General features: G+C 40.2%; 2 protein-coding genes across 3 annotated transcripts in view; both read right to left on the bottom strand.

Annotated features, from left to right (window-relative positions):
* Positions 1-13,600, bottom strand: part of LOC309550410 (uncharacterized protein) — a 141,354-nt gene that overhangs the window by 103,919 nt on the left and 23,835 nt on the right. The window contains exon 8 of the mRNA XM_082250794.1: positions 10,165-10,302. Coding sequence (XP_082106920.1) covers positions 10,165-10,302 — 138 coding nt within the window. The remainder of the gene's footprint in view (positions 1-10,164; positions 10,303-13,600) is intronic.
* Positions 1-13,600, bottom strand: part of LOC309549135 (ornithine decarboxylase 1-like) — a 131,425-nt gene that overhangs the window by 103,880 nt on the left and 13,945 nt on the right. The window lies entirely within an intron of this gene.

The following is a 13,600-nucleotide window of genomic DNA, read 5'->3' as shown; positions in this document are numbered from 1 at the left end:
AATAAAATGGGAAATAGAAATAGAGAGAGAGAGAGAGAGAGAGAGAGAGAGAGAGAGAGAGAGAGAGAGAGAGAGAGACATAAAAAATAAAGATATATATATGTATGTATGTATGTATGTGTATATATGTGAAATTACAAATGTTTTTTAGGGATTCCAAAACACTATTTCTAATGTTTATATAGAGGTATACATACATATATATATATATACAAATACATGATATATACATATATATATATAGGTATATATATATATATATATATATATATATATATATATATATATATATATATATATATATATATATATATATATATATATACATATATATATATACATATATATATATGTAGGTATATATATACATATATATATATATATATATATATATATATATATATATATATATAGAGAGAGAGAGAGAGAGAGAGGGACATATATATATATATATATATATATATATATATATATATATTTTATATCTTTTTTTTTTAACCCCTTCCATACCGAGCCATTGTCAAATGACGTCGGCAGGAATCCTTTCTCGATCCGGGCGGCCGTCATATGACGTCCGCCCGGGCTCGCCGCTACTGCGCGCCCCCAATAAAAAGCAGCTGTCACTAGCCCATCAAAGTACCTGAGTACCTGTCACCAGCCCATCAGGTACTCTGATGACAGGTACTCGGGTACTCTGATGGGCTGATGACAGGTACTCTGATGGGCTGGTGACAGGTACTCGGGTACTCTGATGATGGGTACTCGGGTACTCTGATGACAGGTACTCGGGTACTCTGATGACAGGTACTCGGGTACTCTGATGATAGGTACTCGGGTACTCGGGTACTCTGATGACGGGTACTCGGGTACTCTGATGACGGGTACTCGGGTACTCTGATGACGGGTACTCGGGTACTCTGATGACAGGTACTCGGGTACTCTGATGACAGGTACTCGGGTACTCTGATGACAGGTACTCTGGTACTTTGAGTACCTGTCATCGGAGTACCCGAGTACCCGTCATCGGAGTACCCGAGTACCTGTCACCTACCCATCAGAGTACCCGAGTACCTGTCACCTACCCATCAGAGTACCCGAGTACCTTCCACCTGCTCATCAGAGTACCTGACACCTGAAGTACCCGAGTACTTGCCACCTGCTCATCAGTACCCATCACTACTCATCAGTACTCATCAGTACCCATCAGTACCTATCACCTATCAGTATCAGTACTGTTCATCCGTACCCATCAGTACAGTATCAGTATCACCTATCAGTACTACTCATCAGTACCTATCACCTGCCTGTCACCTGCCCATAAGAGTACCCGAGTACCTGTCACCTGCCTATCGGAGTACTCGAGTACCTGCCACTTGCTCATCAGTACCAGAGTACCTGTCACCTGCCCAGAAAAGTACCCGAGTACCTGTCACCCTTCATACAGCCACCATGTCTAAGTCCAAAAAGGTTTATATACGTCCTCCGTTTAAACCTAAATACCGGTGTTATGGCAGCAGATAGCTGCCATAACCCTGGTATTTTTTTAAACGGTGGACGGTTGGCTTTCCGATAAGGGTGGTCCCAGCGGCGGATTCGCCGCGGGATCACCCTTCCGGGTGGCGGAAGAGGCGCCCCTCCCGCCGCATTCTGGTCCTTTTCCCCACTTACCGGACCCGCCGGCAGCGGGGAAAACGATCTGGCCCGGATCCTCACAGACAGGATGTCGAGTGAGGGCAAGCTTGCCCTCACTCGACTCTATGGTCTTGGAGGACCGGAGCTACGGCAAACGTCGTTGCCTAGCAACCAGTTTAACCACTTCAATACCGAGTCATAGTAATATGACGTCGGCATCATGGCTTTAGCGATCCGGGCCGCCGTCATATGACGTCGGCCCGTTCTAGCTGCCAGTGCGCGCCCCCGGCGGCGCGCAGCGGTGCAATCAGGGATGAGGCTCGCCCCTCGGACATAGCCCATCCCTGATCAAGGTAAACAGCCAATAGAAATTGGCTGTTTACCACGTGATCGGCTGTGTCAATCACAGCCGATCACATGAGCGGCTCAAGCACGAGCCGCTCGTTCTCTCTGCAATGCGCGCCCCCGGGGGCGCGCAGAGCAGCGATCGGGGACGAGGCTCGTCCCTTGGACAGATCACAGCCGGTCACAAATGTCAACAAACGTGAGGGTAACTCACTGTTACCAGGCTCTTCTCCTCACACACCGATCCAGTGTGAGGAGATCAGCAAACAGTGAGTTACCAGTGAGAGTATTGTCACTATTACTGTGCCCTGATTGCCCCCATCAAATAAAGAGGACCTGTCACCAGAGTACTGTCACCTGCCCATCTGAGTACCTGTCACCTGCCCATCAGCGTACCCGAGTACCTTTTCCCTGCCCATCAGGGTACCCGAGTACCTGTCACCTACCCATCAGGGTACCCGAGTACCTGTCACCTACCCATCAGTATACCCGAGTACCTTCCACCTACCCATCAGAGTACCCGAGTATCTTCCAACTGCTCATCAGAGTACCTGACGCCTGAAGTACCCGAGTACTTGCCGCCTGCTCATCAGTACCCATCAGTACCCATCAGTACTCATCAGTACCTATCAGTATCAGTACTGATCATCAGTACCCATCAGTAACACCTATCAAAATCAGTACTATTCATCAGTACCCATCAGTACCTATCACCTGCCTGTCACCTGCCCATCAGAGTACCCGAGTACCTGTCTCACACATGTGGTATCGCCATACTCGGAAGGAGTAGCAGAATGTATTTTTGGGTGTAATTTTTGCTGTGTACATGCTATGTGTTAGAAATAGCTTATAAATTGACAACTTTGTGGGAAAAAAAAGAAAAACATTTTTTTTCTTAATTTTCCCAAGAATCGTGGGAAAAAATTACAACTTCAAAAAACCCACCATGCCTCTTACTAAATACCTTGGACTGTCTACTTTACAAAAAGGGGTAATTTGGGGGGTATTTGTACTGTCCTGACATTTCAGGGCCTCAAGAAAGGAGATAGGCAGTCAGTACATCTGGTGTGATCAATTTTCAGTAATTGGTACCATAGCTTCTAGACTCAATAACTTTCACACAGACTAAATAATATACACTAATTTGGGTTAATTTTACCAGAGACATGTAGCAGTATACATTTTGGCCCAAATGTATGAAGAAAAATTAATTTTTTGCAAAATTTTATAATTGAAACTAAAAAAAAGTGTTTTTTTTTCAAAATTTTTGCTCTTTTTTTGCTTATATCACGGAAAAAAAAAAACCCCAGTTGTGATCAAATACCACCAAAAGAAAGCTCTATTTGTGTCAAAAAATGATAAAAATTTTGTTTGGTTACAGTGTAGCATGACTGAGCAATTGTCATTCAAAGTGTGAGAGTGCTGAAAGCTGAAAATTGGTCTGGGCAGGAAGGGGGTCTAACTGCTCTGTATGGAAGCGGTTAAAGGTCCCTTTTTTTTTTCATTTTATTTAATTTTTTTTTTATTTTTTTTTTATTTTTTCTATCTTTTAGTGTACTTGTGAGATCTGAGGACTTTTTGACCCCAGATCTCACAAAAAAGAGGTCCTGTCATGCCTTTTTCTATTACAAGTAATGTTTACATTTCTTGTAATAGAAATAAAAATGATCAATTTTTTTTTTTTTTAAAAACAGTGTAAAAATAAAAAATAATAAATAAAAAAAATAGTAAAAAAAAAAAATTAAAGCGCCCTGTCCCCGTGAGCTCGCGCGCTGAAGCGAACGCATACGGAAACCCCGCCCACATATGTAAACAGTGTTCAAACTACACATGTGAGGTATCGTCGCGATCATTAGAGCAAGAGCAATAATTTGAGCCCTAGACCTCCTCTGTAACTCTAAGATAGCAACCTGTAGAAATTTTTAAAATGTCGCCTATGGGGATTTTTAAGTACCAAAGTTTGTCACCATTCTGTGAGCGTGCGCAATTTTGAAGCATGACATGTTGGGTATCTATTTACTCGGCGTAATATTATCTTTCACATTATGGAAAACAATTGGGCTAACTTTACTGGTTTCTTATTTTTTAATTCAAAAAAGTGAATTTTTTCCCAAAAAATTGCGTTTGGAAGACCGCTGCGCAAATACGGTGTGATAAAAAATATTGCAATAATCTCCATTTTATTCTCTAGGGTCTCTGCTAAAAAAATATATAATGTTTTGGGGTTCTAAGTAGTTTTCTAGCAAAAACAACTGATTTTAGCTTGTAAACACCAAATGTCAAAAATAGGCCTAGGCAAGTGGCTAGGATGCATGATGATGCTCCTTGGATGTTGGGCCCCTCTATATGGCTAGGCTGTGAAAAAGTCTCACACATGTGGTATTGCCATACTCAGGAGGAGTGGCAGAATGTATTTTGGGGTGTCATTTTTGCTATGTACATCCTATGTGTTAGGAATATCCTATAAATTGACAACTTTGTGTAAAAAAAAAAAAGTTTTTATTTTTTTCCCACATTTTCCAAAAACTTGTGGAAAAAAATGACATGTTCAAAGGACCCACAATGCCTCATAGAATATACGTTGGAGTGTTTGCTTTCCAAAATAGGGTAATTTTGTGGACTTTTCCATTGTATTGGTGCTCTAGGGCCTTGAAAAGTGTGATAGGTAGTAAGAAAGTTTTATGTGTATTTATGCTCCTAAAACGCCTTATGGTGCTACTTGGACGTGGAGTCTCTTTTTGTGGCCAGGGTGTGTAAAAGTCTCACACATGTGGTATCACCATACTCAGAAGGAGTAGCAGAATGAATTTTGGGGTGTCATTTTTGCTGTGTACATGCTATGTGTTAGAAATAGCTTATAAATTGACAACGTTTTGGGAAAAAAAAGAAAAAAAAAATTTTTTCTTCATTTCCCCAAGAATTGTGGAAAAAAATTATAACTTCAAAAAACTCACCATGCCTCTTACTAAATACCTTGGACTGTCTACTTTACAAAAAGGGGTCATTTGGGGGGTATTTGTACTGTCCTGACATTTCAGGGCCTCAAGAAAGGAGATAGGCCATCAGTACATCTGGTGTGATCAATTTTCAGTAATTGGTACCATAGCTTCTAGACTCAATAACTTTCACACAGACTAAATAATATACACAAATTTGGATTAATTTTACCAGAGATATGTAGCAGTATAAATTTTGACCCAAATGTATGAAGAAAAATTAATTTTTTGCAAAATTTTATAATAGAAACTAAAAAAAGGGGTTTTTTTTGCAAAATTTTTGCTCTTTTTTTGCTTATATCACGAAAAAAAAAACCCCAGTTGTGATCAAATACCACCAAAAGAAAGCTCTATTTGTGTGAAAAAAATGATAAAAATTTTGTTTGGTTACAGTGTAGCATGACTGAGCAATTGTCATTCAAAGTGTGAGAGTGCTGAAAGCTGAAAATTGGTCTGGGCAGGAAGGGGGTCTAACTGCTCTGTATGGAGCGGTTAAAGTTCAAAACCAAATTTGGGCTTTGAAATTATTTTGGGGGGGAGCATTTCTTTTTGTGTTCAGGTTGTTGTTTCAATAATTGAACATATAGCTAAGCCAATAATCATGCTCATCACTCATAAACATCCTTAATAAGTTGGGAGTTGTAAGGACTGAGAAATTGCACAATGATTAGGGAGTCTGACTTCCTGCTCTAGGTTTGTGAGTTTGAATCCAGAATGAGCCCTCTCTATGGGCAACAATTGGAGGTCTCCAATCCTCAAAATGTTAGCATCAATACTTTTGCTATTGTTTGACATAGGCATGTGTATCACCAAACTCTTAATATAAAGACATTATCTAAATAAAAAAGATGCCACATAAAGTCAATATCTAGCAATATTGACAGATAGAGCAATATTTGTTTGTTTACCATATTTTGCTAATTAGCCAAGTAGGGGGATATACCTGCATTAAAATGTTTTATAAAATGCAAAAGCTTGGCCATACATCTTTCCTGATTAAATATTTTATGGGATACCCTAGATAATGTTGAGGTTCTATATAAAAACTATATAAGATTGTTCTAGTGAAATATGATTGAGCAGGAAAGGTGTGTAGAACGTTGTAATGTGATGGTGTTTACTAAGGAATCACTTGCTAGAAGTATGAACTATGTGCATGTTTTTCAAATCTGCTATTAGAGAACAGCGACACAAGAGAAGTTTTGACTTAAATTGAGAATACAGGACTTACAGCCTGGAGACAGAGTACTTCTGCTAAATTTTGGAGTACCTGGAAAACACAAGCTAGCAGATCATTGGCGTTCACAGCCATACATTGTTCATAAGAAGCTACCAGGGTTGCCTGTCTATCAAATTCACCCTGAACTGAAAGTTGGGCCTTTAAAAGCTTGGCATCGGAATCATTTGTTGCCCATTGTTGAGGTAGTTAGAATACCAGTTCAAAGTGATGAAGAGGGAAATACTCCTAGAATCCCAAGACTGTGACCTTGATCTTCACAAGATTCCCAGATTTCCAGTTTGCCTGAGAGAGAGGAAGAAAGTGATGATGAGTAGGGATGATCGAACGGTTCGGGTCGACCATCGGTTCGACCCGAACATTGGGTGTTCGAAATTCGGCCGAATTCCGAACTTTTTGCGGTAAATGTTTGGAATTCGGTCAACAGAACCGCCCAAAATGCAATGGGACAGGAAGTGGGCTTTAAAAGCCCGTGATTGGCCCAGAAACGTCAGTAAAAGCCAATGAGGGGGCAGGAGTCTGCTAGGAACGTGATTGGAGTGACTACGGGGACCAGAGGCCAATCTGGAGTGAATACGCCCCCCAGTATATAACATAGCCCCGCCTAACCTCCAGCACTGTAATACAGAGGCTGTGGAAGAGAGTGGAAGCATTTGTGTTACTCCTGCTTTGTTACACAACGTTTGCTGCATAGCCGATTGCTTGTAAAGCTCCATATCAGCAGAAGAGCAGTCAGCTTACAGACAGATTGTCAGTGTAGGTAGAAATACAGCGATTGTGCTATTTGAGTCAGAAAATAAAAATAAAAATTTAAAGGGACAGTGTCAGTTAGAAATTATCTTCTGCTGTATGGAGCTGTTCTTTTAGTGTGAGGAAAGGGATATGCAGTGTAGTTAGGGTACTATATACCACTATAGTTAGATTCAATAATCTAATTTTTGTAGGGATACTTTTAAGTGTCAGGGTTCTGTCTAGTGAGCACGTTGCACTGCTGATATATCTACAGCAGGTATACGTGCTTGCTAATGAATGCAAATATGGGTGCGCTAAGTAGGGGTAAAGCTGCTACCTGAACTATACCTAGTGAAAATGTGTTGAAAAAAATAGGTGCGCTAAACAAATAAATACCGTATGTGCACATATAAATGGACAAACGAGTGGTATGCAAATACACAATCAATAAATCATACTGAACCTGATACAGTAAAAAACTTGAAAACTTGAAAACCCAAATAGGTGCAAAAAAACTGATATGAGTCCACAAAGTCCAATTAAGAGGTTTTCACCAAAGGTGTATCGTGAAATATAAGAAATCATACTGTGCTGTGAAACAGTGATTCCCACCACCGACAAGCTTTCCTCCTTACCAGATGAGATAAGGTTAGGCGCAGAGTGAAGACTCAAATAAGCCGGTTGGAAAGGAGGAAATTTCCACTGTAATTCCACCCTGTGAGATGACCTAAATTAGCCTCTTACCAGATGGCGCATAAATCAAAGGCACAGGAAAATCTCCTAAATGGATATCTCTTCTATGGATCGGATACCAGTTGTTCCCTCCGCTAAACATGTACGTCCGTTTTCTTGTTGTACTCCCCAGGATATCATGTGAGGAACAAGAAATAAGCAGACGATAGTGTAATACCCCCGAGATGTTTATTGAAATATGGTAATTCACTTACATAGGTATGCGGGGAAACAAGCAAGAGTATCCAATGAGTACGCCTATGCCCGGCTGTAGATCGGGCAATGCGTGACGTCTGTGGCGGCGCGACACGCCTCCTCTCTGACGCGTTTCCTCTGACAAGGCTTCTGCTGAGATAGGAGGGACGTGCGCGCCGCCACATCCGCCCTTAAGAAGCTCCAGGATCGTAACTACTTCCGGTGTCCGCAATGTATGGCCGGAAAAAAATATGTTTTCATCCGCCAACAAGATATTTTCTAACTTATGGGGCAACTCAATCTCTTTCAGCTTTATGTATATGAACATTGTGGATTGAAATTAACATAAATCAATGAATTCACCCTCGAATTTCAGTTATGCAGATGGGGACTCCGGAAGTGTACAATCCTCTAAACTTCCCTTGCCATCATTTACATTAAAAGCTTTGGGGAAATATAGGGGGAATCGTGAATATGGACTACATAGTCCTGTAGGTACATAGATTGACATATTTAATATTGCAATATTATCTTTAAATATAAATATTAAAAATCATGTTAAAAACACATTAAAATGACACATTAAAATACATTACATAGTTACATAGTTACATAGTAGGTGAGGTTGAATAAAGACAATAGTCCATCTAGTTCAACCTGTGTAGGTGTGTGTGGCTGTAATCATCTCACATACCCCTGAATGTTCTGATCCTTGAGATGTAAGTCTAAGAGTCTTTTGAAAGCCACCATACTACCCGCAGAAACCACCTCTTGTGGTAGAGAATTCCACAATCTTGTAGCCCTAACAGTAAAGAACCCCCCACGTTGCCTGAGGTTAAAACGCTTCTCCTCTAATCGCATTGTATGCCCTCGAGTCCTCATGCAATCCCTTCGAATGAACAGCTTTTTTTCTAAGCTGGGATCCCCATTAAGATATTTATAAATTGCTATCATGTCCCCCCTCAGACGTCTCTTCTCCAGGGAGAATAAATCGAGCGATTGTAGACGCTCTTCATAGTCAAGGTCCTCCAATCCCCTAATTAGTTTAGTTGCCCTTCTCTGGACTCTCTCCAGCTCCAACACATCCCTCCTGAGGACTGGCGACCAGAACTGGACGGAATACTCCAGATGCGGTCGGACCAGAGTTTTATAAAGTGGAAGGATTATAGTCTTATCTCTGGAATGCATCCCTTTCTTTATGCATGCTAATGTTCTGCTGGCTTTGGCAGCTGCCGCTTGACATTGCATGCTGTTGCCTAATCTATCATCAACCAAGACATTAAATACCTTAAAAGGTTAAAATGAATTTAAAACTACTATAGAATAAAACAAGGAAAAGGATCAACTATTATTTATATGGGCGTTGATATCCCATTCGATGTTGTGTCCCCAAGGTCTGAAGCACTTCATCTCAAAAATCCAGAAGCTTTCCCTTCTGGAAATGGTCCTTTTCAGGTTGCTTCCTCTCCAATGAGGTGTGTATTTTTCTATTACTATAATTTGTAAATTTTTCAGATTTTTTTGATGACATTTGGAAAAATGTAGGGACACGCTGTGTCCTACAAATCCTTTTCTAATGTTGGAGAGATGCTCTCCTATCCGAATGCTAGCAGTGCGTATAGTTCTCCCGATATATTGTTGGCCACAACCACACTGGAGGAGATATATAACTCCCTTGGTGTGGCAAGAGATAAACTCTTTGATAGCATATTCCTTTCCAGTTGTGGTGGATGAGAACTTGTTAGTACGGACCGTCTTTGCATCTTTACAAATTTGGCAGTTTCTGCATGGGAAGAAACCTTTCATATCTGGAAAAAACTTTGATACTATAGATTTTTCAACTGGATTGCTTACAATGAGATCTTTAAGATTCCTGGCTTTCCTATAGATCATATTGGGTTTATTGGGGAGAGAAGGCCCCAATATTCTATCTCCTTGTAAGATACTCCAATGTTTCCTAAAAACATGATTCAGCCATTTGTAGTTACTTGAAAACTGAGTAACAAAGGCATATTCAAATTTAGACTGGGAGTCCTTGGTGGAATTAGCCGGTTTGCAGTGTATACAGGAGATGAGACAACTAAACATTGAAGGAGATCTGTTACTGGTCACCGCTGACGTGACGTCCTTATATACGATAATCCCACATGAGATGGGGTATGAAGCGGTTGGTACCTTTTTAGATACGAATCATGATACATCAGTGGCACAGAAACAGTTTATTTTAGATCTTTTAACATTTGGCATGGAACATAATTATTTTTACTACAATCAACGATTTTATCTCCAGCGTACCGGTGTAGCTATGGGGGCCAAGTTTGCCCCCAGTGTAGCGAATCTCTTTATGCCTCTGTGGGAGGATCGCAATATCTTTTCCAACAGAGCCAAAGAGCTTGTTTTTTGGAGACGCTACATTGACGATACCCTTTTTATCTGGAAAGGCAACAATAAATCGTTAGAAGATTTTATGGACCAGCTAAACTGCAATAGCTGGGGAATTCGATTCTCATACGAATCTAGCCCGATATCTGTGAACTTTTTAGACCTGGCGATTTTAAGACATGGCTCTGGTTTTATTACGAAAACATATTTTAAACCAACTGACAAAAATGGTTTTATCACAATGGACAGTTGCCATCATCCTACCTGGCTTAAGTCGGTCCCTAAAGGACAATTTAGGAGAATCAGACGAAACTGCACACATGAGTCGGATTTTAAAGAACAAGCCAATATCTTAAAACAAAGGTTTTTAGAAAAAGGTTACCAACCACAAATACTGGACGAAGAAATAGAACAAGTAGGCCAACAGACTCAAGAAAATCTTATTCTATCCAAACCGGCTAATTCCACCAAGGACTCCCAGTCTAAATTTGAATATGCCTTTGTTACTCAGTTTTTAAGTAACTACAAATGGCTGAATCATGTTTTTAGGAAACATTGGAGTATCTTACAAGGAGATAGAATATTGGGGCCTTCTCTCCCCAATAAACCCAATATGATCTATAGGAAAGCCAGGAATCTTAAAGATCTCATTGTAAGCAATCCAGTTGAAAAATCTATAGTATCAAAGTTTTTTCCAGATATGAAAGGTTTCTTCCCATGCAGAAACTGCCAAATTTGTAAAGATGCAAAGACGGTCCGTACTAACAAGTTCTCATCCACCACAACTGGAAAGGAATATGCTATCAAAGAGTTTATCTCTTGCCACACCAAGGGAGTTATATATCTCCTCCAATGTGGTTGTGGCCAACAATATATCGGGAGAACTATACGCACTGCTAGCATTCGGATAGGAGAGCATCTCTCCAACATTAGAAAAGGATTTGTAGGACACAGCGTGTCCCTACATTTTTCCAAATGTCATCAAAAAAATCCGAAAAATTTTCAAATTATAGTAATAGAAAAATACACACCTCATTGGAGAGGAAGCAACCTGAAAAGGACCATTTCCAGAAGGGAAACCTTCTGGATTTTTGAGATGAAGTGCTTCAGACCTTGGGGACACAACATCGAATGGGATATCAACGCCCATATAAATAATAGTTGATCCTTTTCCTTGTTTTATTCTATAGTAGTTTTAAATTCATTTTAACCTTTTAAGGTATTTAATGTATTTTAATGTGTCATTTTAATGTGTTTTTAACATGATTTTTAATATTTATATTTTAAGATAATATTGCAATATTAAATATGTCAATTTATGTACCTACAGGACTATGTAGTCCATATTCAGGATTCCCCCTATATTTCCCCAAAGCTTTTCATGTAAATGATGGCAAGGGAAGTTTAGAGGATTGTACACTTCCGGAGTTCCCATCTGCATAACTGAAATTCGAGGGTGAATTCATTGATTTATGTTAATTTCAATCCACAATGTTCATATACATTAAGCTGAAAGAGATTGAGTTGCCCCATAAGTTAGAAAATATCTTGTTGTTTGCGGATGAAAACATATGAGAGCCGTTTCCGGCCATACATTGCGGACACCGGAAGTAGTTACGATCCTGGAGCTTCTTAAGGGCGGATGTGGCGGCGCGCACGTCCCTCCTATCTCAGCAGAAGCCTTGTCAGAGGAAACGCGTCAGAGAGGAGGCGTGTCGCGCCACCACAGACGTCACGCATTGCCCGATCTGCAGCCGGGCATAGGCGTACTCATTGGATACTCTTGCTTGTTTCCCCGCATACCTATGTAAGTGAATTACCTTATTTCAATAAACATCTCGGGGGTATTTCACTATCGTCTGCTTATTTCTTGTTCCTCACATGATATCCTGGGGAGTACAACAAGAAAACGGACGTACAAGTTTAGCGGAGGGGACAACTGGTATCCGATCCATAGAAGAGATATCCATTTAGGAGATTTTCCTGTGCCTTTGATTTATGCGCCATCTGCTAAGAGGCTAATTTAGGTAATCTCACAGGGTAGAATTACAGTGGAAATTTCCTCCTTTCCAACCGGCTTATTTGAGTCTTCACTCTGCGCCTAACCTTATCTCATCTGGTAAGGAGGAAAGCCTGTCGGTGGTGGGAATCACTGTTTCACAGCACGGGAAATATCACTTGAAGTTGATTTCTTATATTTCACGATACACCTTTGGTGAAAACCTCTTAATTGGACTTTGTTGACTCATATCAGTTTTTTTGCACCTATTTGGGTTTTCAAGTTTCAAGTTTTCACTGTATCACGTTCAGTATGATTTATTGATTGTGTATTTGCATACCACTCGTTTGTCCATTTATATGTGCACATACGGTATTTATTTGTTTAGCGCACCTATTTTTTTCAACATACGTGCTTGCTAGTCATCTATTGTGCAAAATACATTTCAGCGATACACACATCTGCTGTATTTAGCGACAACTTTGGGTCGCATAGCAGTGTGCGTTTTGCAGGTGAATTTCACCACGCAGAGTTGCCAAAGCCTCAGTGACAACTTAACGGCTGTTCTTGTTGTAAGAGTTAAGTCCACTGCAAAAGGCTTTGCTACTCTGCGTCACACACATCTGCTTTATTTAGCGACAACTTTGGGTCGCATAGCAGTGTGCGTCTTGCAGGTGATTTTCACATCGCACAGTTGATAAAGCCTCAGTGACAACTATACATAAATTAAAATTCATCACAAAAAAAAACAGATTATTTTTCTTAGAATTTCAGTAGCGCAGGGATGGTGTTACCCTCCTTTCATAAAGTGCAAATAAATAAAGTGCATAAATTGCATAAATAATCCAAAACATCCTACTAAGCAAGAACAGAGTCCTTCAAAAGTCTTTGTTTATGTAGTGCCAGAGCAATACACAGTGCCTTTAATGCAGGGTCATTGGTGTCAGTTATAGGAACCACCGTACAATGTCACCACCACCAGCTCTGGCACTACATAAACAAAGACTTTTGAAGGACTCTGTTCTTGCTTAGTTGGATGTTTTGGATTATTTATGCAATTTATGCACTTTATTTATTTGCACTTTTTGAAAGGAGGGTAACACCATCCCTGCGCTACTGAAATTCTAAGAAAAATAATCTGTGTTTTTTTTGTAATGAATTTTAATTTATGTATAGTTGTCACTGAGGCTTTATCAACCGTGCGATGTGAAAATCACCAGCAAGACGCACACTGCTATGCGACCCAAAGTTGTCGCTAAATAAAGCAGATGTGTGTGAAGCAGAGTAGCAAAGCCTTTTGCAGTGGACTTAAAGCCTCAGTGACAAGTTAATGCCTGTTCTTGTTGTAAG

The sequence above is a fragment of the Pelophylax lessonae genome, assembly GCF_965119305.1.
Source record: "Pelophylax lessonae genome assembly, chromosome: 3".
In the NCBI taxonomy this organism is placed as follows: Eukaryota; Metazoa; Chordata; class Amphibia; order Anura; family Ranidae; genus Pelophylax; species Pelophylax lessonae.
The sequence above is the reverse complement of the archived record's forward strand: the minus strand, read 5'-3'. Positions and strand labels throughout refer to the sequence as shown.